This window comes from Canis lupus, chromosome 16 (assembly GCF_003254725.2).
Source record: "Canis lupus dingo isolate Sandy chromosome 16, ASM325472v2, whole genome shotgun sequence".
In the NCBI taxonomy this organism is placed as follows: domain Eukaryota; kingdom Metazoa; phylum Chordata; class Mammalia; order Carnivora; family Canidae; genus Canis; species Canis lupus.
This window is the reverse complement of record NC_064258.1, coordinates 46,324,017-46,352,015: the sequence shown is the minus strand read 5'-3', so window position 1 is coordinate 46,352,015 and position 27,999 is coordinate 46,324,017. Positions and strand designations below refer to the sequence as shown.

The following is a 27,999-nucleotide window of genomic DNA, read 5'->3' as shown; positions in this document are numbered from 1 at the left end:
CCTTTTGAGAATAAACAATTCTTAAAAACCTCATCCAAGAAGTTTTCTCTGTTTTTGTTTTTTTGTTTTCTTTGTTTTTTTTTTTTTAAAGACAAATCCGGGACACAGTGAGCTGGATTTTCAGTGAGCAAATGTTGGTTTACTACATCAATGTTTTCCGGGATGCTTTTTGGCCAAATGGGAAATTGGCACCACCGACCACAATCAGAAGCAAAGAACGAAGTCAGGAAACAAAACAGAGGGCACAGCAGAAGCTTCTTGAAAACATTCCAGGTGAGGCCTGGCTTCTGGTCCTGAAAAGCACACGGATAAAAAGGGAATGTTAACCCCACTTACCTCTCTCAGGAAACTTTATTACAGCAAGAAGAATGATCACACTTTTTCGTTTCTTTTAAAGCATGTCCTTTGCTAAGAAATTATACTGAGAATCTTAATAAGAACAGTAGTGGTTATAATGCTCTCTTTTAATTAAAAAAATGTATTAGGACAGATAATAAATTTTGTGCCTTAAAGTCCTGCTAACGTATACTGTTTAGAGAGGTTAATTTTTGGTTGGGTAGCTGTGTATTAAGTTTGTAGTTTGTATAAATGCCTTCTGAAAAATTCTAAACTTATTTTCTGTTTACACATTTGAAAGAACTGCTTGTTCTTGTGCCTTACGCCCCACCGCCTTTCTTTGTTGCGTATACATCATGTACTGTCTCCTTCACTGAATATGAACGGATTGTGCACTTTATCAGTAACAGCATAGAATGTAAACTTAATTTTTCAGATACGCTTCAGAGCCTTGTTGGACAGCAAAATGCCCGTCACGGTATAATAAAAATATTCAATGCGCTGCAAGAAACAAGAGCCAATAAGCATCTATTATACGTGAGTAATTTAAAGCCAACCAGAGGATCTATTGTCAATTCAATTTTACATTTCTGTTCACATACAGGGGTGATTTTAACCCTTCATATATTTAATTATTCTTGTTATTCGTTCTGAATCCATTTATTTACTCTGATTCACATTTATCTGTCTGACTGTTCAGTTGTTCAGTTTGGTAAAAGAAAAAGAAAAAGAGTGCCTCTAGTGTGTATGGCTTTCTCGTGCTCTCAGACCAGGTGTCCCTCCTGCCTTGATGCATATAACAGTTTTGCATGACTGCTTAATTTTCTTATTTCAGGAAAGCAGTCTCTTTCCCAGTCATCTGGTTATAATTAGCAATACTAAATATTGTCAATGGTGTGATGATGGCAGGGAGACCCTGAAACAAATCAATCTGATACTAAATGGAGTTTATATTAGTTCTAATCATTCGAGAATGACTTACGGAGAATCAACTCAGACCTAAAATTAGACTTTTCTCATAGACATCAATACTTTGAGTCAAGCCTTAGAGGGGAAAAAAAAAGAACACAAAACACCACTTTTTTCTACTTTTTTTCTTCTCTCTTGGTTCAGGTGCTGATGGAACTGCTGCTAATTGAGTTGTGTCCTGAGCTGAGAAGTCATTTAGATCAACTGAAAACTGGTCAAGTTTGAGACTGCACAAATAAACCACCAGAGAAATGTCTGTGTAACAATAGACATGAAATATTTTCCTCTTTTCCACAGAGGGCTTGATTGAGAACCATATTGATTTGTATGTTAGTTACCTCCCTCTAGTTTCGTGTGAAGTGAGCAGAGTTGGGGTGGGGCAGAGCTTAATGCTGTCATAGGCAACAGAAAAACCCATTTCTCTTATTGTTTTTATTTTAATAATAATATAAAGTTCAACACACTGATTGAAATACAAATGTTAATATGTGATAAGAACCTAGGAAATATTTTAAATACTTATGAAGACAGTTTTGTTTTAAAATGAAGAACTATGACTATTGTACAGTTAACTCTCCTCACTGAGGACTCCGAACATTCCTGTATTATTTCATGTGTATTGAAGAACATTGTTGTGCAATGCTTTGTGGAAAGTTATTGTGAAAATTTTATTGTCTTTATTTTTACCAAAGATTTCCCATAGTTTGAAGCATTTGAAGCAATAAAATACAAAAAAATGAATCACTGAGCTCTATGATGTTTAAGGTACTTATATCTCAAAAAATGAGGTTGAAACACTTTGAGCAGTTCCAATATTTATCAAATACCGTTTTTTTTTTTTTTTTTTTTTTTTTGTAGAAAGCACCATGCACATAAGTAAGTACTTCTGCAATGAAATACAAAGTTGGCTGCCTTTCTCCAGACACAGAATGAATATGTGAAAACTAGGATTTTTAGGGTGAATGAGAAGAGCCAAATTTGTGCTTGAAATGATGTGTTAGGGAGAGAGAGATAGGAGCCGAACTTTGAAGAATGGGCAGCAGTGGGGGAGACAGGGAATCCGAGGTGGGAATTTACTTCAGGGACGTAGGGGACATGATTTATCATCAAGTCTTGCGGACTTGTCAGGACGTTAGGTGAAATCCAGGGTAAGGTGTTTTGTTATTAATAGCAGGGCCATGAACAAGTCATTTAATCAGTTTTCACCACTATTATGCAGTGATAATAAAACACTTTTCCTTCTAGAACTGCCCCCCTACCTGGGAGCATTGAAAGCAAAATGATTAATAGGCAAAAATTCAGTCTGAATTCCATGAAAGAACAATACTGTTTCTATACTAAAGTGGTATTGATTATGGCATTGCTAGGTCCTACCTGCCAAGTTCTTGATATGAAATGTAAGTTCTGAAAGATAAATGATTAAAAATTAGTGAACCAAATTTTATCTTTGAGATTCTTTTCATCACAGCTCTTTGATCCTTTTTTTCAAACCAAGCTGATATTTGGCAGTTCAGAAAAAGATAAAAAACCTGAAGTTGGCTGTTTATATGAATAAGAATTATCCCTCACAGGGTTGCGGAAAAGACAGATGCAGAAAAGACACGTTCAGATAAAAGAAGCAACGTGAGATCACCAAACCCCGGGAACTCCTCATAACATAGTTACTGGTAATGCCCACCTTATGCATAATTAAGCCAAAGCTGTTAAAAGTTTATACTGCAAATGAGCAAAATAACCATTTTGAGTCCTCAGTCTTTCCTTAACATAAATTTTAGCTTTTTTTCATAACAGCTATAAGGAATCTTAGAAGTTTTGATTTTAAGGTTAATGATCTGAAAACCTCAATTCACTTGAGTTAAAGACTGCTTGGCCACTCACAGGGAGGGGGTCTGCTATGGTCTGCAGCAGTCGTAGTGTGCAAGGGCTTCCCCGTGCCAGAAGTACCAGCTGTAGGGTAGCTACAGTAAACTGAAATTTTACATTTTATATCGATTCACTGAAGACATTTAAGGGTAGCATATCACCACATACGACACATGTCAAGTTCCTACGACACATGATGCCTCAGACCTGTGTTTTAATGTTTCATTTAAAAAAGTGGCCTTGACTTTGGGATGAAAAACAATAGCTAATCTATTAAGTGTGCGGTTAAAGCGAACAAGTGCTGCCTTATTACATTTCTATTTTAGGATTCTTAAAGGCTTAAGGGACTGGATTAAGTGAGGAGAAAAGACTGGTTGGGAATTTAGATCTTCACATGGTTGAAGGAATATTACACATGATGGTATTAAGAGAACAAATACGAAGCAAGTGGGCTTATATATTGTAGAAAGAGATTTAAGCGAGGTATTGCAAAATATTATTGTGGACTTGATATATTGAAACATATTAGTGGGGGAAGATAGAGAGTCTTGAGTAGAGGTTTTAAAAGAAAAGGATTAGTTTTCAGGGATGGTTTAAGTTTATCTGTCTTCAGAGATTTAAGGGAGAAGTATGTGATCCTTTGAGGGTATCACACAGGCCTGAGTCTATGGAAATTGCTTTCTTTTATATAGAGACAAAACAAAGTTCAAGTAATACGGAAAAACCAGAGTGTAAAACAAGAACAAGTAATTTCCTCCCATACGATACTTCTTTAGTGACTGCGTATTAGTTATACTAATATGAGGTCTTGGTTAGATCCACTTTCAGAAAGGATGATTGTGATTTATAAAATAAAGTCACATCAGTCTAGTATGTTTACAGAGAAAGCATCATGAAGGTATCTTTACGACATTGTTTTCAGAGTATTTTTCACAGATGCACACCGCTGTACCATCTTCTCCATCTGGATCCCGCGGTTTTTATTATCAACTTTTGTCTTCATAGACTTCATTAATATAAGAAAAGCCTCCTGCTAATTTAAATTTTTAGCATATTTAATTGCAGTTCTTATATTGATAGATGATTTGAGACTCATATTTACTTGCTTTGACATACACTTAAGGTTTTTTAATTCTAAAAAATTAAGCACAAAGAAACATCTTACTTAACCAATTATCAGGAATATAGCCGTTATTTTACTCATTTAGATCTTTAAGGGAGATGTGGAGAGGCCAGATTCTAAGCAATTTCTTAAACTTTTTTCGAAGTTTATAACCAATTATTTATAAAAATATTTTTTAAGAATACAAGATATCCCAAAAGACTTAGTGCAGTTGTAACTTTAATTTCTTCAGAAGTATAAATGCTACACAAATTTATTTAACAACATTATTTGAAAGTTTCTTTAAATTTCTTTTTATTTCTTATTAGTTTTGTGAATCTTGAATTAAAAATTTTAAATGGCAACAAATTAAAATTAATAATCTACCCAGAATTCACAAAACTAAGGATCAAAGAAATTTAAGGAATTAAACTTTCAAATGGTGGTTGTTTTTTTTTTTTTTTTTTTATGTTTGTTGGCATTTATATTTCTGAAGGAATTACAGCTAAGACTGCACTAAGTCTTTTGGATGCTCTATTTAAAGAAAAGAAAAAGGTATTTGCTTTATGGAATGGTTTTCTGTATTTGATGTGACATAGGCCAGTCTGTAGGCCTAAGAGCTGGATCTTCTTTTGGGCCTCTCTTAGCAATTTGATCCTATAGCTGGGTTTTGAGTTGCAAAATTACAGATTTAAGAATGAAGGTAACATGTCATCAGCTTAAAATACCCAGGGTAATGTAACTTGGGCTGCAGAATATAACCAAACACAGCTCCTATGAAAATACACACATTCTAAGGTGTTAGGGTTGATGATCTTTGTTGAAATGCGTCATGGTCTAAATCCTTTGACGAATAAGTAAACAGTGAAGTTCCTCTGCCAGTGCAGGGTTCAGACGACAAGCCTTAAAAATCAAAGATAAAGCATCAGTTATTTAGATATACTTTGAATTGTTGTATCTTATTAAAACTTAAATGTTTTTGGTTTGTTTTTAATAACTACAGTGAATTTCAGGGGAATTTAGTTGAGATACATTTCTATTTTGATTTCTTGGTAAAGGAGGTTCATATTAGTCTATGCAAAAAAGATGACACTAAGAATAACTATGCTGCTGTGACTTGAAAGAGAAAATTTTATCAGTGCCGAGAATAAAGGCAATTTACACACTGATGATAGCATTCTGTGTTACAAATTATTAAAATAAGTAACATGGAAAGCATTAACATTTAGCCTCAAACTTGCTATTATCTTTTTTTTTAAGATTTATTTATTTATTCATGAGAGAGAGAGAGAGAGGGGTAGAGACACAGGCAGAGGGAGAAGCAGGCTCCATGCAGGGAGCCCAACGTGGGACTCGATCCAGGGTCTCCAGGATCACATCCTGGACTGAAGGCAGCGCTAAACCGCTGAGCCACCGGGGCTGCCCAAACTTGCTACTATCTTATATGAATAGCAGCATCTATGATAATCTTACTTTAAAATAACATTTTATTATGATAAAGTAAAAAGCGAGCAGTAATAATGCATGTAAAACGGCCTAGAACATCAAGAATTTGGAAGAGACATCAGAGGTTAGACACAGATCAGACCCAGATCAGATCCAGACACTTGGTCACTGGATACCTGCTTAGTTGCTAAGACACGTCTTCTAGGAAAAACTTCTGTTTCTTTCCTGAGCAGTTGTATTAGAAGATTTTTCTTTACACTAAGCTAAAATTTCCCTCCATATACTTTAGCTTCAGTGAAGAGGTCCTAGAAGAATATACGAAGCTGGTTTCGTGGAGACCCAGAGAGGCAAAGTAGCTGGCAGTCACCTATCCTGTTGGTGGCAGAGCTGAGAGCAGGCCTGGGTCTCCCGACCTTACACAGTCTCTGCACCCCCAGGACCTTACCTTTTTCACACTTAACACCTGCCTTTGGCTATGGTTCTGCTCCCTCCCCAGCTGTTCCTTTTCTGTAGGACAGCCTTTCAGTCTGGTGAAGACCACTGTCCACACCCTCTCCTGTCCTTTTTTTCCTGAATATAATACTCAGTTTCTCTTATCACAGCTCATATGACAGGATTCCAGACCCTTCCCTGGCCTGCTGCTCTTGAATTTTCTCCATTTTTAAAAGCATCTTCTGTAAAATACAGTAGTCAAAATTGAGTAATGGGGATCTTATCTCCCACCATGTGGAAAATAGTTTTAAGACTGCAGTCTGTTTGCTCTACTGTTGTATTTGGAATGAATATATACACATTTCAGGATATATTTGGCCCAGATTTTTCTCTGCTTGCATTTATTTAGAAAGGACATGATGGATGGCACAGAACCTGAAAATGACTTGGTTTGGAAATTGGTATAATTCAGAGAGCTTTTCGATTTTTTTAAAAGTTAAAGACAACTATTTTTCTTTTTTTTTTTTTTGACAACTATTTTTCTTACTAACAGGATGGTGTAGTGGTAAATATCTCAAACATCAGTTGTATTTGTGTACTGTGTTCCTATATTTATGTGTTGATGTGGACTTAATGCTCTGGAAATTCTAATCTCAAACAAAATAACGTAGGGTTTCCAAAGTTGCCTGCACATTGGAGCTCCCCTGAAAAGCTCGTGATTCATTTGTTCTGAAATAAGGTCTGGGCTTTGGAATTTTTAAAAGATCCCCGGGTGATTTTAAGATGGAGACAAGCTTGGGAACCACTGCTGTACTATTGTCAGATTCAGGCAAAGGATTTAGGAAATGGTTCTTTCTCTTGTTCCCTGCTCCAGCTAAACAACTTGTGCACCCCACAAATTGCTTTATAAATTTTAAGAAGATAATAATTCTAGTTTGGACTTCATGGATGTCATGGACCTAACTAAGGCATGTACAGTTTTTATCATATTCATTTTTTAAAAACCATACTTGCACTTATTCATAATGACTTCTCCTATCCCCAACCCCCTTCCCACTTTTTTAGTTGCTTGATTTTAGACATGAAATCCATTTGGGGTCTAAAGCACATGAATTGAAACATGAAAAGATTTATTTCCACTGATTAACTCAAACTCATGCATACTCCTCTGAAGTGTGGCAGATGTCATACATGACATTTTAAAACACTAGATTTCAAAAAAATAAAAAAATACAACACTAGATTTCATTAAGGTACTAGAATGAGAATAGATTCACACTTCCGGGTGGAAGAAGGCATCAGCATTCTGGCCTTAAGGTCTTGGTCCTGGGCCTGAGGCTGCAGAGTAGCAGGGTGCTGAGACAATAATTTGCATCAAAATGGGACTTTTTATCATCGGAGTTTGTAAGAATCTGGCCAAATTGTCTGCAGACAATCCCTGTGTCTGACAACCCCTCCCACACTGGTGATCTGCACAACAGTTCAGTAGGAAAAAGATGCTAACCCATAAAGATGTTCAAGGCTTAACTAAAAGCTCAGAAATTTTCTATTTGGGTCGATTTATATATGTTCTTAGGCTTTTACTTACTTTAGAATAGTAGAGTTTAGCTGTTGCTTCATCCTTTGTGACACCCAAGCCGAGCTGAAGACAGCGGGCGTGGTAGAAGGATGCCATGGCCATGCCCCTGATGATGAATTCCGGGAGACAGTCCGTGACCTGTGCTATCATGGGGATGTCATGAACCTCATCGTAGTCAGCAATCCTGTTGTGATGGTTAATTGTGAAGTTAAAAAGGACATGTTCAGAAATTGTCCTTGTACCCCAGTGATATCCCTTATTTCTCCCCGTTTGAGAACTGAGTTGTTTATTATGTGGTGAAGGGTAAATATAAAGTTAAAAACCAGGGGAAGAGGAACCACCAGAGTGGTTATATCACAGCCTCTCTGATACTACTTATATCGGGATTAACAACCACTGAAAAAGATGTATTTCTTTTTTTTTTCTTGTAACATTAATATTTTAAACTTAATATCACTTTGCAGATTTAAACAATGGGGGAAAGGCATTTTCTATTTCTTTGGGTCATTTATTCAAACATTGGCCTTAAATTTGGACTTTGGTCACATAGGGTCAGAAAACATACTGTAACTCACACATCTATCTTTGTTAAAAATGGGTAAGAAAAAGAAGTCCTCCTTTTTCACCCTGACACAAGTATGGAGAGTTGTGTGAGAATGAAATCTACTCAACCCCATGTTACCCATGATATTATGGGGAATAGGAATGTGGACAATGATGGAAAGTCTGAAAGATTTTAAGAACGATTTAAAGTCTTGGTGTTAACTTGAAGATTTGGGACTTTGGGGATCATACTTTTAAGTGGCCCACTGCCTGGAAGTCATGATACTGGGGGATAGAGGGTAGAACCAGCTCTTTCATCCTGTGTTGCAGATGGCTGCCCCACCCTGGGCTAGGGAAGAGGGGGACCTGGCAGCTCTGTGAGGCATTATTGGGAGGGAAACATCAGCAGGGCCTTATAGTGTCTCTAGAGGACATCAGGTTTGCTTTTCTTGGTACATTGCTTTTTTAAGTTATGAGCAAATAAATGTAGGAAAGTACATGGGCTCAGAGAAATCTCCATGTTATTTTATGAAATGTTAATGTTGACATCTTTTATTTTTTTTTGTTTTTTTGTTGACATCTTTTAACCATTATTCTCATTTTACAATCTTTATCAAGCTATCTTGCAATTGTGCAGTGATAGAACTTGTGCCTAAAGAGTCTAGGAAGAAATTAAAACATATTTAATAAGCATTTCTGTTATGCTAAACTATGTTAAGTACTTTATATACACCATTTTTATAATTCTGTAGAAGCATTTTCTTCTTTATAAAAAAGGAAATTGATGTCCCAAAAAAGTTAAACTAGATTAAGATCGCTCAGCTGGTATATAGAGCAAATAGCACTGAAATCCTGAAGACTAATGGCATAGAATTATACTATTCAATATGGCAGCTACTAAATACAGATGGCTATTTAAATTAATTAAAATCCAATGAAATGTAACAGTTCGGCCCTCAGAGGCACTAGCCCCATTTCAAGTGCTCAGTAGCCATCTTTTCTAATATTGCAGCAAGTTCTATGAACAGACCTGGGTGCAGAACATCTAGTAGGAGGTGTTGTAAATTCTTCCATGGAGCTTATTTACCTTTTGGAAAATGTAACACACTTGGTAAAAAATTTCATCTTATAGTAGTATTCCACAAGATTCCCTTGAGCATAGACATTTCCACGTTCTGCTGCTTCCCTTAAGCACTCCAGGGCAGCTTCAGTATCCTGGCGGATGCCTTGTCCATAAAAATACATTAGTCCAAGTGCACCTTGGGACTCCAGATTTCCATTGCCACATGCCTCCGAGTGCCAATAAAATGCCTAAGAAAAAACACAATTGCAACTTATTCACCAGGGGAAATTGTAAGGGAATACTAGAAAGAAAGATCTGTAATTAAAAGATGGCACTATTAATTAATGTCTAGGACACTGTTCTAGCACCTTGAGTGTGTTTCAGGTTAGCACTAGTTTCACATACCTAGGAGAGAATGCTAAGGTGAGCCCATCTGTTTTCTACCCACAGTGTAGGTTAGGTCACAGTCTAGACAGTGCAGCTGTCTTAGGATTCAAGAGTTTCACATTTCTCTGGAGGATCAGGAAGGTAGGAAGTAGGAACTAAGTGTCTGCTAGGCTTTGAGACACACCTGCAATGAGGCACAGCAGAGAGAGCAGAGCTGAGGCTGAGGGACAGTCAGAGCTCCAGGTGGATCTCAAGAGATGGTGCCCACTGAGATCAGAGGCAACCAAGATAAAAGCTGCAGGTGGTCGTGAGCACATTTGCCCAATATGCAGCTACAATGAATATGAATTAGTTCAAAAAATTATTTCCAAGTGGCTGTTCAGTTATCCGAAGAGGGTCTTGGTTGCTATGTGTTTCTTATACATTTGTCCTTAATGCCTTTTACAGTAGGACTTGGCTCTACATTTCCTTCTCCCCATAGGATTTCTTAGAAAATGTTTCAGTCATTAATGAATAAAGAGATTGTATTTCTGTAAAAACCTTACATGGATTTAATTTTTAGCTAGGGGTTTTTGGTGTATTTTACTTCTTAGCATCATTACTTTCTCAGAACAAATTAATTTTAATTTATTCACATGTGAAGGATTTGGGCTATATTTCAGGACTCTCTTAGCTTTCATGGTATTTTGTTTTTATTATTTTGTTTGTGTGACTTTTTATAGCATACGAAATGCTCTCACATCTGTGGACTCCTTTGGTAGAAGTGAGGATGAATAAAGGGTGAAATGAGCTTTGAGATGCTAAAATGTAAACTTTCTTTACATTTTAAAGAACTATAAGAAATCTTTAAAACTGAACATTCAGTCTTCACCACCCACCGTTCAAAAAAGAAATAGTGAAATAAATACTAATCTACATGTGCTAACATTAAAAACAAATAGATCAGTGTTACCTTTTCTAAGTCTTTAGGCTCTTTTGTTGAATAATACAATCCTAGGATACTTTGAGCCTTCACACTAGCTTTTGGATTTCCATTGTCTGCAGCAAAAAGCCACAGTCTAAAAGAGAAAGGCAAGGCAAGTTATTCTTTGTGTCAGCATTTGATTAAAAAAAAAGAAAATCTTGTTCTCAGCTAAAAACTACCTTTCAGCTTCCTCATCTGATCGTTTGACGCCTTTCCCTTCATAATAAGCTCTTCCAAGGTTGTAGGCAGCTGCAAATTGTAAGTGTCTTGCTTTGGGACATGGAGAATCAACAATTTTCTTCATATATTCCACTCCTTTTTCCTTCCACAAAGGAAAAGAACAACAACAACAAAAACCCTAGTTTTTAGTTTTACCCGGACTAAATTCTTTCTCCTAATAATATTGTAGTCTTCACCCTCTGACATGATGTTTGATGTCATGACTCTGTGCCCAGACAGGATGGTTGTGCTTTAGTCTGCAGAGCTGGAAATGATGGACAGAGGGAGAGAGGAGAGGGAGGAGGGGAGGATACATCTCCCAAGTAGGCATTTCCAGAGCTCCAGGATATAAGGCATTTCCCTCATTTTATAGCTTCCAGATTTGCTATATGTTTCAATATGGTTTTTTTTCTCTCCTCCCTCCCACTTTAGATCCTTTATTCTGCATGGGTACAGCTTTTAGAACTTATCAAAATACAAGAATAGCTGTAACCTCTTCCACATTTATAATTAGAGTACACTTGTGAGCCCCAAACACTGTCTTTTCCCTTCAAGCATAGTTAAGTGTGCTCAGTGATAATTTACATCTGATATGCTAATCTTCATATGACATCTGCATAGTCACAAGGAGCTCACAGAAGACACTGCCCCCTCCAAAAAAATCTGTCGACACAAACTTTCAAACATCACTCCAAATAAGAGAACACACGTTTTCTATGCACTACATTCTAGCTTTTATCCTTCACAGCTCTCTCCAAGTTCTGTTGCTGGCTGAATACCTCAGTAATAGCAGATAAAGGTGTTTGCCTTCTAGTGAGTCCCAATTTATAAGGATTTATTTTTGTGAATGTGTGACATGGGTTTCTGCCTTTTTCTTCCCAAACCTAATAGTAAGAGGGAGTTTACTGGTAGTCAAGTGATGTGATTGTATAAATCCTTCCACAGATAGCTAAATCTGGAGCAATTTTTTTGTTCTTGTTTGTTTGTTTGTTTGTTTTTTAAGTAGGCTACAAAAAACTCCCCAACTTTCTAGAGATGCTGGAAAACTTATCAGAGCCCAAAAGATGAAGGAGAGATTACTCTTAAAAACTGCAGATGAAAGGGATCCATGAAGTTCAGTGAACACCGGTCTGGATAAACACAAAGTAGCTTTCCTAGGCATACATCATAGTCAAACTGCTGAAAGCCAAAGAAATCTTCAAAGCAGCCAGAGAAAAATGACACATTAAATGCAGGAGAACAACCATATGATTAGTACTTCAGAAGAATGAAGCATACTGTGCATCTTTTCTGACTACAACAGTATGAAACTAGAAATAACAAAAGAAAAGGCGGGGGGGGGGGGGAACCACATGGAGGCTAAACAACATGATAGTGAACAACTATGAGTGAACAAAGCAAAGAGAAATCAACAAAATACATGGAGACAAATGAAAATGGAAACACAACATTCCCAAATATTGGGACATAGCAAAGGCAGTTCTAAGAGGGACATATGTAACAATAAGGCCTATCTCAAGAAACAATAAAAAGCTCAAACAATCTAACCTTACATCTAAAGGAAACAGAAAAGGAAGAACAAAGTCCAAGGTATGTAGAAGGAAGAAATAATAGATATCAGAGCAGAAATAAATGAGGACTGGAAAAAAAAATGAAACCAAGAACTAGTTCTTTGAAAAGATAAACATATGCTCACAAATTGGACAACCTTAAAGAAATGGATAAATTTTTAGAAGCATACAATCTTCTGAAACTGAATCAAGAAGAAATAAAAAAATGATCAGATTGATGACTAGTAACAAAACAGAATCAATAATAAAAAAACTAACAAAAAAGTCCAGGAACAGATGTCTTCATAGGTAAATTCTACCAAACATTTAAAGAAAAGTTAAAACCTATTTTCCTCAAACTATTCCAAAAAATAGAAGAAGGAAGGTTTCCATATACATTTAATGAGGCCAGCATTAACCTGATGTCAAAACCAAGACACCACAAAAACAGAAAACTGCAGGCTAATATTCCTGATGAACATAGATGCAAAAATACTCAACAAAATATTAGCAAACCAAATCCACCAATACATTAAAAGGATCATTCACCATAATCAAGTGGGATTTATTCCAGGGATGCAAGGATGGTTCAGTATTCACAATCAATCAGCGAGATACACCACATCAGCAAAACAAAGGATACAAATCATATGATCATCTCAATAGATGCAGAAAAAAAAATCTGATAAAATTCAACATCCATTCATGATAAAAACTCAACAAAATATGTTTAGAGAAAGCATACCTCAACACAATAAAGGCCATATATGAAAAACCCACAGCTAATATCTTACTGGTAAAAAATCGAGAACTTTTCCCCTAAGATGAGGAACAAGACAAAGATGTTCACTCTTACTACTTTTATTCAACATAATCCTGGAAGTCCTAGCCACAGCAATCAGACAAGAAAAAGAAGTATTCATTTTGATAAATAGGTTAAATGGTGACTGTATACAGATGACATAATACTATATGTAAAAAATCCTAAAGACTCCACAAAAAACTACTGGAAGTAGTAAATGAAGTCAATAAAGTTGAAGGATACAAAATTAATACTCAGAAATCAGTAGTATGTCTACACATTAACAAAAAAGTAGTAGAAAGAAATTAAGAGACTCCATTTACATGGGGCACTGTGTGGTTAAGTGTCTGCTTTCAGCTCAGGTCATGATCTCAGGGTCCTGGAGATAGAGTCCTGTGTCAGGCTCCCTGTTTAGCGGGAAGTTTGCTTTTCTGTCTCCCTCTGCCCCTCTCCCATTCATTCTCTGTCTCTCTCTAATAAAATCCTTAAAACAACAACAACAAACCTCCATTTACAGTTGCACCAAACAGAATAAAATACCTAGGAATAAACTTAACCAAAGAGTTGAAAGACCCATACTGTGAAAACTATAAAACACTGATGAAGGAAATTGAAGATGACACAAACAAATGGAAAGATATTCCATACTCCTGGATTGGAAGAATTACATTGTTAAAATGTCTGTACTACCCAAAGCAATGTACAGATTCAGTATAACCCCTATCAAAATACCAACAGCATTTTTCACAACAGGAGAACAAATATTACTGAAATTAGCTTGGAACCACAAAAGACTCTGAGTAGGCAAAGTAATCTTGGTAAAGAACAAAGCAAGAGGTATAACAATTCTAGATTTCAAGGTATACTATAAAGCTGTAGTAATAAAAACAGTATGGTCCTGGCACAAAAGCAATAGATTACTGGAACAGAAGAGAAAGCCCAGAAGTAAACCCAAAATTATATATAATCATGATGTATGTATGACCAAGGAGGCAAAAATATACAATTAGAGGAAGACAGTCTTTTCCAGCATAAATGGTGCTGGAAAAACTGGGCAGCTACATGTAAAAGAATGAAACTGGACCACTTTCTAATACCATACACAAAAATAAACTCAAAAGGGAATAAAGACTTAAATGTGAGACCAGAAACCATAAAATTCCTAAAAAACAGGTAGCGTTTCTCTGACATTGGCCATAGCAACATTTTTCTAGATGTGTCTCCTAAGGCAAGGGAAGCAAAAGCCAAAATAAACTATTGAGACTATGTCAAAAGTTTTTTGCAGCACAGTGAAGAAAACCACCACCAAAAGAAAAAGGCCAAAAACTGAGTGGGAGAAGATATTTGCAAATGATATATTTGATAAGCAGTTAATAACCAAAATATATAAATAACTTACTCAACTCCCTCTCACACACAAATAATCCAATTTAAAAATGGGCAGGAGACCTGAATTTTACCAAAGAACACCTACAGATGGCCAACAGACACATGGAAAGATATTCAACATCCCTTATCATCAGGGAAATGCAAATCAAAACCACAATGAGATATCACTTCATACCTGTCAGAATGGCTAAAATAAAAAAGACAAGAAATAACAAGTGTTGGGTGAGATATAGAGAAAATGGAACCCTTGTGCACTGTTGGTGGGAATGCAAACTGGTACAACCACTGCAAAAAACAGTATGGAAGTTCCTCAAAAAATTAAGAAATGAACTACCACATGTGATCCAGTAATTCCACTACTGGGTATTTACTCAAAGATAATGAAAATTGATAGATGAATGGATAAGGACGATGTGGTGTATATGTATGCACATGTACCTTAAATTAATATAGCATTATATGTTTATTATATCTCAATAAAACCGGCTTGGGGGGGGAACAATAGAAGAAGTAGTGACTGGCTTCTCATGGGAATTAATGAAGGCCAGAAGATTTGGGAATAGCATTTTTAAAATGTGGAAAAGAAAAACTCAACCAGCAAAACAATTCATCAAAAATGAAGGCAGATTAAAGACATTTTTAAATGATCAAAATCAGAAAGAATTCATCATCTGCAAGATGTACTGTAAGAAATACCCTTTAAAGGAAATTCTTCAGGTTGAAAGGAAATGAATATGGTGCCAGGTGGCTACTCAAGTTGATAGGAAGGAATGAAGAGTTCCAGAAATGGTAAATATATAACAAATATAAAAGGATATACATATATATACCTGTGTGCATAATTGTTTTCCTCTTAGTTTCTTCAAAAGATATGACTAAAGCAAAAATTACAGCAGTCTTTTTTTTTTTTTTACAGCAGTCTTCTATTTGGGGATTTATAATGTAGATTTAAGAAGTATAGTATGACAGCACTAAAGATTGGGGATGGGCAGGTAAATGAAAGCATACTATTCAAGGTTCCTAGATTTCACCTGAAGTAATTCATAAACTCCATGTAAATCATGGTAAGTTAAAAGTGCATATTGTAATTTCTAGAGCAACTATTTAAAAAGGTATATATAACTAGAAAATAAATTAAAAACGTAATCAAATTGTTCTACCACCATTTCTCACAGACTTAAATTAGCAATTTTATGATATGCTAAATACCCACATATCTATGCACATCTGTTTCTGGACTCTTGTTCTTTTGATCTTTGCCTTATTCCTGAACAAAAACCACATTGCTTTAAGTACTACAAATGTATATTTGGCTCCTTGCTCTTTCATACAAATTTTTATTTTTATGGTTTTTTTTAATTAAAAAAATATATTTTATTTATTTATTTGACAGAGATAGAGAACACAAGTGGGGGGGAGTAGCAGGCTGAGGGAGAGGGAGAAGCAGGCTCCCCTCAGAGCAGAGAGCTCAATGCAAGATACCTGGACCTTGGGATCATGACCTGAGCCAAAGTCAGCTGCTTAACTGACTGAGCCACCCAGGTGCCTTCATGTGGATTTTTAATCAGTTGGCCACATGCCATAAAATATCTTACAGGAAATTTGATTCTGATTGCATGTAATTTATGAATTTATGAAGTTAAATCTGGGGAGTGGTTAGAGGTAAGATTTAGAAAAATAGTGTCTCTGGAAAACAGAAGCCCCACTGCCTGATGAACCATAGACCATGAATTTCATAAGGTCAAATCTCCTGCTGTCTGGCACTAAATTACACTCAAATGTTTATTGCCTTATCCTAAAGAAAGTGTTTAAAAACCCTTTGTAGGAGTCTATGAGATAGGGAAAGAAAAGTTAAAACAGGTGAACTTGTCCTCACCACAATTTTGTCTCAGTCAAAATTTAGTGGCTTTACTCATTTTTTTCTCCAAGCACTATTTCCAGTTTCCATTTGTAGCTTCCCCATATGTTGGGGCTCACGTGTGATTGTTATCTCTGTGGGGTAATAATGACCTTTGAATGCTCCCTGAAGAATACAGTTCAAGTCTACCACACAAAGCATCATGGTTCAACCAGACTCTAAATGAAATTAGTATCAAGAACTTAGCAAAAGTTCTTTTTTCTAAAAGAAAGTGATAAAACTTAAGAGTTGGATCTTTGCCCCTGTACTGTGGGTTAAGAGTATGATCAAGCTAACACTGTAATTCTAGGTAAGGGGGTGGCCTGCAGAGGCGATCTTCTTTATGCTCCTCCGGCCTCCGTATGTAATTACATTCAAGCCATTCTATTATGGGGTTGCCATATGCCAGCCCTTGAATCTGCCAATCTTCTTCATGTTTTAAATTCCCACACTTTCAGCTTATTCTGTATCTGTGACCATACTCATTTCTTTGTTCCTCTTTCCCTCTTTGGTACTCCTTTATCTGGCAAATAAACCATTTCTCTGCCTACCTGGCTGCATTCAAGAACACAGCCGTGGTGGCAGGTCCTTCTTTAAATCTGTGATCACAGATTTCAGAGTGAGTGCTCAGCCCTGGCAAACAACACTACCAATTTGTCTCATCAATTCTCCCTCCCACTTGCCTGGTAGAGAAGATACTATTTTAGACCTTATCCTTCCTCTTCACGCTTCTACTGCTCACTGTCCTGGCCCTCATTCTCAGCTCATGGCTTCACCTTTTTAAAATTTTTATTTGTTTTTATATTAAAAAAAAAAAAGTGGTTCATGACTTTTGTGTGTCATCCTTGTACACAAGAACTAAGCTAATTTTCTGTCATTCCAGTTTTAGTATACGTACCGCTGATGTAAGCACATGGCTTCACTTTTATTTCACTGAGAAAAAGAGAAAATCAAAAGAAACAAATCTGTGAATTTACTCAATTCAGCATTTTTTCCCTCTGGACTAGATCTTGTGCATCGACTTACAAATATACTATGGTATCTCTGATCTGGGGGGGAACCCCCCTCGAGTCTATGATCCCCTCGTTATTGCACACGTATTTGTTCTGCTTTGTGACAAAACTCAGTGCTTACGTCCACCTCTTCACGTCCATACTACTCCTCAGTCCACCCTGACATTGGTCCCTTAGCACTCCACCACTGAGAAGGCTTGTCAGAGTCTCCAGTGAGATTCATCTAGTGTGCCTACTGGTAAGTGCTCAGTTTTCATGATACTCACTTCAGCAGATTTTTTTTTTTTTATAATAGTCATACATAGAGAGAGAGAGAGAGAGGCAGAGACACAGGCAGAGGGAGAAACAGGCTCCATGCAGGGAGCCCGACGCGGGATTCGATCCCGGGTCTCCAGGATCGTGCCCTGGGCCAAAGGCAGGCGCTAAACCGCTGTGCCACCCAGGGATCCCCCAGCAGAATTTGACATGATTGATCACTCCCTCTTGAACCAGTTTTATCATCTGACTTCCCCTTCACCACACACTCCTGATCTCCCTCCCTTCTCCCTGGCGGCTCCTCCCTATTCTCCTTTGCTGGCTGTCCTTTCCCTTCTATCTCCATCTTCACCTTTTCCTCTTCTCTACGTCCACTCATTCAACAACCATATCCAGTCTGGTGCCCTAACTGCCCCTGCTCAGATAGCCCCTTGCTGAGTTGACCAGTCCTAACAGCATCACTGATCTCCAGACTCTATTTGACATCTCTGTACAGGCGACTTCAGAGGTAACATGGAAACAAACATTTAGGTTTTCTTGTTACTTCCAAACCTGCTCCTCCCTCAGTTATCCCTTTGTTGTAAATGCCAACATCTTTCTTGATTCCTTCCCTTATTTATTATTATTTATTATTCCTACCGCTCTCCTAGTCCACCAGAAGACCTGTATCCTCTTAAAAGTATATCCTGGGATGCCTGGGTGGCTCAGGGGTTGAGTGTCTGCTTTCAGCTCAGGGCATGATCCCGGGGTCCTGGGATTGAGTCCCACATCAGGATCCCCACAGGGAGCCTGCTTCTCTCTCTGCCTGTATCTCTCATTAATAAATAAATAAAATCTTAAAAAAAGAAAAACATATCCTAAATCTGTCCCCTTTTCTCTATTTCCATGATGGTACTTTAGTTTAAGTGGTTTTATCTGAACTGCAGTGGCTTCCCAACTAGCTTCCTGCTTCTACTCCTGCCTCCATTCTATCCATTCTCCACACAACAGACAAAATGATTTTTTAAAAATAGAAATCCTATGAATTTGACTCCCTTTCAGTGTTTTCACACTACATTGATAACATAAGCCAAACTCTCAGCCCTAGTTTACCAAGTCCCCTGTGGTTTGACCCTGTCTCACTGATGTGACAACATTCCAGTTGTGCCTTCCTTCTTTCTCAGACCTTAACATATTTCCTTTGCCTGGAATGTGATTCCCCAGATCTGTATACAAGAGGGGTTTCTCCCTCTTGTTGCTTGGTTCTTAGTTCAAATATCAGATAAAATGATGATGGAACAACACACGGAGGAAAAGTAGAAACCCAAAATCAAGGTATTCAACTTAATGTTAGAGAATGACCAATGACTAGGAAACGGACAGAACTGGGAAAGTTGTTAAGTTGGTATGGATTTCGAAGTTGGTTCTTTGTGCATGGGGCGGAGGAGAGATAATAGCTGGAAAATGAAGCGGGAGATGAAAATGATGCCAGTTTCACCTTTGAGCGCTGTGGTACATAGCGATGTGGCAGGAGAGCCCTCGACCTACAGAGGGGTGGACGTGGGACAGCTAACTTTCTGATAAGGCAAGGAGGTGAATGAAATAGTCTGAGAAAAGGCTGAGGATTTGCCAGCTGGAATGTTTAGGAGGGAGAGCAGCTGTGAGAACAGGGGAGGAAGCAGAATGCAATACGGAGTCAAGAATGTGTAAGAAAACAAATGACCAGAAAGATATACAATGCGTGTGGTGGCCACAGATGATACAGCTGTGAGGCCTGGTGGGACCAAGTGAAGTTAGGGTTCTGAATGGAATTCTGATATCAAGTTCAGGTACAGTCACAGTGGGTTAGCCTCATGATACCTGGTAGGGACCCCTGTGGGCAGCAATCTGACAGATTCAGCAAACTTGGGACTAGTGTGAGGATTTACAGTGGGAATTATTTACCAAGACTTTGAATTTGAATTAACCAAGTAAATGTTATGTGGCCTCTTGTTGGCCAGCTGGCTGGCTGTCCATGGGAACACTCCAAATCATGCCCTTCTATTGATGTTCAGCATTGAAGTTTTTGAAAGATGGACAGGATGTCATCAGATTTGGATTTTGGTAAGATAACTTCGGTGGCAGTTTAAATAATGAATTTGGGACAAGGGCAAGAAGTTGGGGATCTGTTTCTGAAATAACCCAGGTAAGGGGTACTGTGAGGCTGAACTGGAAAAGAAGGAGTGGGCATAAAGGACTGGGGACAGATCTGAAAGATATTCAAGAGACGGTAGGAGTAGGTGCATGTGACCAATGGAAAAAAGACTCCCTAGTTTGGGCTTTGGCTACTCCTAAGTTATAAGGAAACACACTTCCTAGTACTGTTTTTTTTTTTTTTTTTTTTCCCTAGTACTGTTTTTTAAAAGTTTTCATTATGAGAAGTTCTGGGGTTTATGAAATGCTTTTTCAATACATGTTGTCTTTTATTCAACCTACTAAAGTGGTATATTCATAGATTTCCTTATATTGAATTGTTAAATATCTGGGCTAAATTTTGCTTGGTTATGATACCTCATTCTTCTAATGTATTATTGATTTTGTTTGTAACCATGGCAAATATTTTATCACCTTAACAGCTGCCACCATAATTTTTCTTAGATAGGATCTTTCTCTAGGAAAGTTCTCTGGAAAGGCCAAAGAGATTAGGTGGCAACTGCCTCAAAGAGTATGGTTAAATGGATGCAGAATTGGCATTGAGATTACTGTGCTGGCCCAAGTTTCTATATGGAGAACTTTTAAGTGCCTGGCTGCCTATGTCTATAGAGCATGGGTCATGGGTAGTTGTGCCAACACTAGTTGGGTTAGTAAACGTGCGAAGGGCTGGCTGAGGAAGTCAGGTCCAAGTTCCTGAATGAGGTGTCCTACCATTGCTCCCTCATCCATCTGCCATTCCTTACCTTACATGCTGTGCTTCCTTCTGAGAGTCAGTACATGGCAGCTGCTCTGTGAAGACTCCCCTGGCCTTGGCTCTGTGCCTAATACTGCATCTGCCCCAGCCCTGGACCCACAACTGCACTCACAGTCATTCTCAAGACTATGCCTTCCTTTTCACGCTCATCTTTGCTTCTCCAGCATCTCAGACTGTTCTGCCTCATAAATGTTTGTGAGATGAAAGAGTGAGTGAATAAGACAATGAATCAAAATAAACCAGAGCTGGATAAGTCACAAGAGTAGCAGGCACCTCGGGGATTGTAGAGGAGGTGCTCACACTGCATAAACACCACTTCTGTGTCCTTTAAGGCAATTCCAAGGATGACGATGACCCCTGTGAATGGTACCAGGGCACAAAGAAACTCCACTGCCTTAAATAGGATTTGTGTGTGTTTTAAGCAACAGACTTATAGGTGAACTAGATATGGACTCAGAGACCAGGAGACACTTACTAAACTATCTAGGGAGAGACAAGCAGTTGGCTGTATAGACGTCAGCATGAGGTTTTGGAGTGAAGACAACAATTTGGAAGTCTTTTAAAATTATATACAGGTAATGAGGGGGGCCTGGGTGGCTCAGTCAGTTAAGTGTCTGTCTTCAGCTCAGGTCATGATCTCAGGGTCCTGGGATTGAGCCCCATGTTGAACTCTCTGCTCAGCAGGGAGCCTGCTTCTCTCTCTGCCCCTCCCCTCACTTGTTGTGTACACTCTCTCTCTCTCTCAAATAAATAAAGTCTTTAAAAGATATAGGTAATGTTAGCCATGGGACTGGATGAGCTTAATATGGGAGAGAGAGACTAAAGGACAGAGGGGACCCAGGTTCTGGCACATTTCAACACTTAAAAGAGAAGCAACTAGCAAAGGGCACAGGGTGGCTGTGAAGAGGTGAACAGGGAGAATTGTATCACAAACACATAGAAGATGGTGGAAAGAGGTGTGTATAAAGCATGGGAGAGTATTTTAGAGGAAGATGTTTCAAGAAGGATGTGGTCAATTGTGTTCAATTAATAGGAGGGGCAATGTAGTCATGGATCCCACATGTTACTCTGCTTTTAACAGGTTAAACTATAAATAGGTTAAAATAAAACATTTAATGGAAATACTAATTTTTTAAATCATTTACTTATTTCACATGCTATGATAATAAAAGAGTAAAAGTGAAGAATTTCAGGAATTAAAGAACAGTCCTCATTGTTGACTCTATACAACATAAAGTCTGAAAAGAAAACACTGGATACTTACTACCTGTGTCTTACATTATTTTACTTGTGGTTCAATCTCATTAACAACTATGTGAGGTTAATGGGTTTTATTTTGTATGCTGCCTCCAGTGGATTGAATTGGTAATGTAACCTTAAAGCTTTGTACTGATTAAAATTCTGAGGCTATGTCTGGATTCAGCTAGAAAGGGGGCTCTGATCAATTACCCGGGATGGCCATGGCCAGAGGTATAGGGAAATGGCAGATGTATCTCTAACTTAGGTTCATTTATCCTCATTTTACAAATGAGGAAATTACAGACCAGAAATAATTTCCCTAAGATCATACTTCTTGTAAGTAGTGAAGAGAGGATTTGAAAGCATATGATTTTTCACAATTTTTTAATAGACCATTATGGAGAGAAGAGCTTTGCTAGTGAACACAGAGAAACAAACTTCTGAATATCTTTGACAATTTTTAAAGTAAATTCCTAATTTTTATTTGATAGTGTGTGAAATTCCCCTGTAAAATGAGACCAAAAAGAAAAACTAAAAAATAAAGCCCATAAGGAAGAGAGAAAACTGAAATACTGCTCTCCAAAACCTCATAGCTTAGTTTATTCTTTTAAAAGAATTTTCACAAGCAATTGCACAAGCAGATGAAGCCTAGGAATATTATTGATACATATTAATTATGTAGGTATTAAAATGATAATAGATTCTATTTATTGACAAGGAGAAAGATATTCAAAATTGTTAGGTGAAAAGGGATATTAAAAAACATTATGTATGGTATTGTCATCCTACATTGAAAAAATGTACACACACACACAATATATGTATATAGTGAAGACAAATGACCAGAAAGATGTACAATATATAAAATTATATATAAAATTTTTTGCCTGGTGTGATACATTGAAGGATATACTGTAGAATAATAACCAGATTCACATTTGATAGTAGAATTTGGTGATCCTATTTTTGCTCATTTTCTAACTTTTCTCCATGTAGTTTTGGAATAACTTTTAAAAATAAAGGAAAATGTTTTAAAATATAAGTGTTATTGACAGAGGTAGTGAGGAAGGGGCAAAAAGAAATTTTGTTTTTTTCACATAAATGTAAAAGTGAATACTGCTATCCTTGAAATGCTAAAAGGGTAGATATTAAAATTAAGCACAGAAATATATTATTAAAATATAAATAATTATATCAAATAATCCACTAACAATGAAATCTTAAACATTGAATGAAACAGCGACTTACAGTATCTATAGGTGTCCCCAGCCCATCGTAATACATTACTCCTAGCTGGTAAGTTGCTTGATGGTCTTTTTCCTTGATTTCTTCAAACTGTTCTAATGCTTCTTCATACCATCCCTAGAAGCTCAGGAAATATTGAGTTATTTTTACTATTACCTTAAAGTAATCCCAAATATTTAACTCCCACCCAAATCTAGCTAAAAAAACCAAATATAACAAAAGACAGCAACTAATTTATGGAATTTGCAAGTATGGCATTGACACCAGTAAACATGCTATAAAATCAATTAAAGAGACCTGGATATGGCACCTGGGGGAAGTGCCCAGGAAAAATTGGGGCAAGACTCTCTTTTGCTTATACTGGTACTTTTGGATATTGCCAAACTTCTCTCAAAATGGCAGCGAGCCCTCTGCTCAATCCGTCTTGCCATGTCCCCCACCACTCCTGAAGTTTAAGAAACTTCAGAGCTGGGACCAGAGAGTCAAGGGAAAATGTGAACATCAGGATGTATCCACTATTATTAGATATCCACTATTACTATGGCTCATGTCCTCCAGTACTGCAGTTCTCCAGTTAGGGAGAAGACATGGAAAAACAAATGTGATTCTCTAAAATTATCATTCTCCCATACTTCCTATAGAAACCTACATGTTTTAAGATTCCTTGGCAGTTATCTGATACTGAGGTGTGAGGCACTAATAGGGCTTATATCGTAATCCACCAAGGAAAATGCCTTACACTAAAGTATGAATCATGTGTAATTGTGGAAAGAAAGTGTGTTACTGAATTAGATGGCTATTACTTCGGTAGAGAAGACCAGAGAAAGACAACTTCTGGAAGATACAAAAACAACTGAATTCCTTTTTTCATAAACTATAATTAGTCAACAAATTAATAAAACTAATAAAAACTGTATTAAAATACTAACAAATACTAATTTTAAAGAACACATTATAATGAGTTAATGACCTAGTTGTTAAGACTCTTTCTCCTTTCTCCAATGTTTGGCTTAGATGGGAGAGAGCTGGAAAAGTGAGAATACTCAAGAGGAAGGAAAAGAAAGGAGACTGTGTTAGTTTTTTATGATTTTCAATGCTATCTACATGCTGGAAAATCTCAAATATATACTTTGAATCCAGACTTGAGATTTAGACTCTTAACATGTAAATTTCTACTTTGAAGCCTGTCTACGTGGATAACTAATGGACGTCAGAAACACAAGGTATATAAAACCTGAGCTCTTGATCGCCCTCTCAAAATTCACCCTCTTCACTTCTATATTTTTCGGTCAATGATGATATTATTTGTGTCTCCAAAATAAATCCAGGATCCAGCTTCCACTGCTGCCACTCTGGTCAAGACTACTATCCTCTGTTGCTGGGAGTAGTATAATTTCCCCCTAAACTGGTTCCATGCTTGCCTTCTAATCTGTTCTCATTAACAGACTCAAAACACTCCAATGTCTTCTGACTACAATTTACACGAAGCTCATCTAGAGTCATACTCTGCCTTGCTGATTACCAAGTTGGTCTCCATTCTCAGAGCTCACAGAGCCCCCTCTCTTCCCTGAAACACTGCATTTTCTCACCTCCACCTGGAATGCACTTCCACTTGGCTATTTGCGCTGCTCATTTCCTTTTCTTCAAATTAGTGTAAACCACAGGTCTTTCCACCCTATTTCTAAATTATTCTCTATCACAGTACCCAGTTAACTGCTCTTACAGTACTCCTCCTTATTTCTTCACTTATTTTCTTCCCCTGGTAGACTGTAAGTTTTATGAAATGGGGACCATTCTGGTTCCCTTGTCACCATATAGTCTTAGTTTAGCATAATAATGGTAAACACCTATAAAGCACTTATTCTATTAGTAAATACTTTTACAATGAATACAATCCTCACATAGTCCTAGGAAATGCACATTATTACCCCCCTTTTACAGATGAAAAAACTGAGACTCCAAGAGGTTAAGTATTTGTGCCCAAGGCTACACAGTTTATAAGTAGTAGGAATCATACCCTAATGATACCCAAAGCTAAGATATCTTGCTCTTAACCTATGCTATCCTCATGGTGCATGATGAGTCCTCAACAAATATTTGTTGCCAGAAGGGATGATGGAGCCATCAGATTTAAGAGTAAGTAGGATATAGGTTAAAAGCTGCCCAAATATTCAGTGAGTGGTCAAGGGATTGGGGCCACCTGGTGGTCCATTTCACATCACCCCGCAGGGGTCAATGAAAGACTGATGCTATATTATGGAAGTTTAAGTGATGGTTTTGCACAGTTCCTCCTACATCTGCTCCTTAGGATGCTTCAGCATAATGTGGAGAAAGAAGGCACTTCCCTCCTACCTCTAGAAAGGAACCTATAAAGCCTCTAAGTACTAGATAAGAAACAGGGTCTTTAGTTATTCATATGAAAAGATTTCGTAAATGATATTATTTGGGGCAAAAGTAAAAATTTTATTTTTAATTTTTAGTATGAGAATGGATTTTATACCAGAATGACTCCTATAAACGACTTGCATTAGAATGGCTTTTATGGAGGAAGGTCAAATATCTCCTTATCGGTGTACTTAAAGCCACAACCATAACCTATGGTATTTGCCAGAAATCCCTCTGCATAACAACCTAAGGGAACTCTATGGGAAATTTTGCTATGAGGATCCAACAATAGCATTATATGAAATGAAAACAGGAAAAAATAAAATAAAAACAGATAAGGAGGCAAACCATAAGAGACTCTTAACTCTAGGGAACAAACTGAGGGTGGCTATAGGGGAGAGGGGTGGGGGGATGGGGTAATTGGGTGATGGGCATTAAGGAGGGTACATGATGAAAAAAAAAAAAAAAGGAGGGTACATGATGGAGTGAGCACTGGGTGTTATACACAACAGATGAATCACTAAATTCTGCCCCTGAAACGAATAATACAGTAGTTAACAATGTTAACTAAACTGAATTTAAATACATTTTTAAAAAAGAAAACAGGAAATGATACCTCTTCAAAATATAGTTGGCCTCGGAGGAAATATGCCAGAGCGTCCCCTCTTCTTATTCTTTCCTTCAAGAGCTGCAATGCCTTATCCACCAAATTTAAATGGCTGTAATGATCTGGTTTTAAAAAGGTAAAGAATTCCATCTTTATCCATACGAAATGAATTTCCTCTCGAAGTCATGAATTATATAGAACTCATCTGGCACTGTTTATACTAGTTTTTTTTTTTTTTTTTAAGAGTTATTTATTTACTCATGAGAGACACAGAGAGAGAGGCAGAGACACAGGCAGAGGGAGAAGCAGGCTCCATGCAGGGAGCCCGATGCAGGACTTGATTCCAGATCCCAGGATCACAACCTGAGCTGAAGGCAGGTGCCCAACTGCTGAGCCACCCAGGTGACCCATTCATACTAGTTTCCTTCCTAGTTCTCATTCATAAAACTGGCCTCCTTAGCTCAAGGGAAAAACATGATCACAGCACCTAACCCCGTGCCTTGTAAAATCAAGTATGTATTGATTGGTTTCCAAACTAACCCAGTTGACTACTAGGCAGGAGCTCTAGCAATGCTGTGTAGTTCTTTAGGCAAAGCTACCTGTGGATGAGTGAAATTCTTAATTTGAGCTTTAATTAGGACTACTCTAACCAAATGAGCTAGTAACCATCCTCAATTTAATATTAGTAGGTCTACAGAAACAAAATGGCAGCTTTCAATGACAATTGGAAGTATGGCAATGTTTTCTTTAATAAAAGTGACATCTGGCTTTTCTTTTCCAGAAGGGTGTCCTAAAATCCTAAGAGTAAAACCAGGATTGGAATCTAATTATGAGACTTCTCCACTGATGATTTGGTACCAGATAAGCAGCAATTTCTCAGATTCTTACAGGAAAGCTAAAAAGAACAGTAAAGTTAACCACTTCCTTGACAGCAGTGAGACTCCTATGTCTTGTCTTTTTTGCTCTGGTGTACAGAATGGACTTTTAGTGAGAATATTATCAGAATTTGTACCAGTCTTTTCCTTCCTCCATTGGAAGAATTTTGGGTTCTTAGCTCCGTACTGGGATAGAGAGGTATAAAAGGGGTTCTTGGGCAACTTTTCACTGGTCAACTTCATCCTGTTTCCACAATGTGTATCCTGTAAACAAGAATAAAAAACAAGATGGTAAAAATATTTTCATCCAGAAAAGTGCAAAAAGACTCCACTCTCATTTGGCATTCATTATAAAAAGCAACCTCCCCGCATTAGCCTAGGGATAGGGCAGCAAACTACCAGCTCTGGGAGGTGCATATTCTTTCTGGGAAACCAGAGCCTTCCATAGGTACAAGAGGCACAATCATCCTCCATGTCTGTTTCCACAGCGAGGGATTCATGATGAGAGCCCTTTGCAAGTCCTCTCTGGCTGAGAGTTCACAACTGCAGTGCCTTGTGTCACCCACCATGCCTGCCACTAGTAGGAACTGGTGACACTGCCCATAGATAAGAGTTCTGGTGCCCTGGTACTTTGCCTTGCAACTCAAGCTCATGACACTTACTCATTTCAAATTAAAGCATTCGTCTATTTTACCTGGGAATACACTTTATTTTAGCTGTGTTGTTCAGTTTTATCTTCCCATCTGTGTTGGATCGCCATGTTAGAAGATGGATCACAGTTGAATGGAAAATCAAAGCCTTCATATAAAATGTAGAGGCCACCTCATTTGGGATGAAGGAGTCCAGGCTGGCCCAGGCTGAGGGTAGTGAGACAGCAAATTCAGTTGTTGCTATGCTTTTTTGTTTATTCCTC

General features: G+C 37.6%; 2 protein-coding genes across 8 annotated transcripts in view; one reads left to right on the top strand and one right to left on the bottom strand.

Moving 5' to 3' along the window:
* Nucleotides 1–2,046, top strand: part of SNX25 (sorting nexin 25) — a 142,251-nt gene extending 140,205 nt beyond the window's left edge. For 4 of the 5 annotated variants that reach the window (XM_025471804.3, XM_025471805.3, XM_049095184.1 and 1 more), the window contains 3 exons: nt 92–273; nt 773–873; nt 1,450–2,046. In XM_025471804.3, the coding sequence (XP_025327589.1) occupies nt 92–273; nt 773–873; nt 1,450–1,530 (364 nt within the window). In that variant the 3' untranslated portion in view covers nt 1,531–2,046. Of the gene's footprint in view, nt 1–91; nt 274–772; nt 874–1,449 lie in introns of those variants that run through there. The other variant, XR_004805839.2, reaches the window with a different exon arrangement.
* On the bottom strand, nt 1–27,988 carry LOC112675214 (LRP2 binding protein). 3 transcript variants are annotated; one of them, XR_003145815.3, is made up of 11 exons: nt 27,781–27,988; nt 27,224–27,350; nt 26,221–26,333; nt 23,223–23,336; nt 10,864–11,006; nt 10,673–10,778; nt 9,358–9,581; nt 7,737–7,911; nt 5,061–5,173; nt 2,680–2,709; nt 1–293 (listed from the first exon to the last, which is right to left on the bottom strand). XR_003145815.3 is itself a non-coding variant. In XM_025471808.3 (10 exons), the coding sequence occupies exons 2-9, from the start codon at nt 27,327–27,329 to the stop codon at nt 5,108–5,110; spliced, it is 1,047 nt and encodes a 348-aa protein (XP_025327593.1). In that variant the 5' UTR covers nt 27,330–27,350; nt 27,781–27,988; the 3' UTR covers nt 1–293; nt 5,061–5,107. The 3 variants fall into 3 exon arrangements, 2 of the variants coding, with proteins under 2 accessions (XP_025327593.1, XP_025327591.1); XM_025471808.3 differs by lacking the exon at nt 2,680–2,709; XM_025471806.3 differs by lacking the exons at nt 1–293; nt 2,680–2,709 and having other exon boundaries at nt 4,717–5,173.
* Between the last annotated feature and the right edge of the window lie 11 nt (nt 27,989–27,999).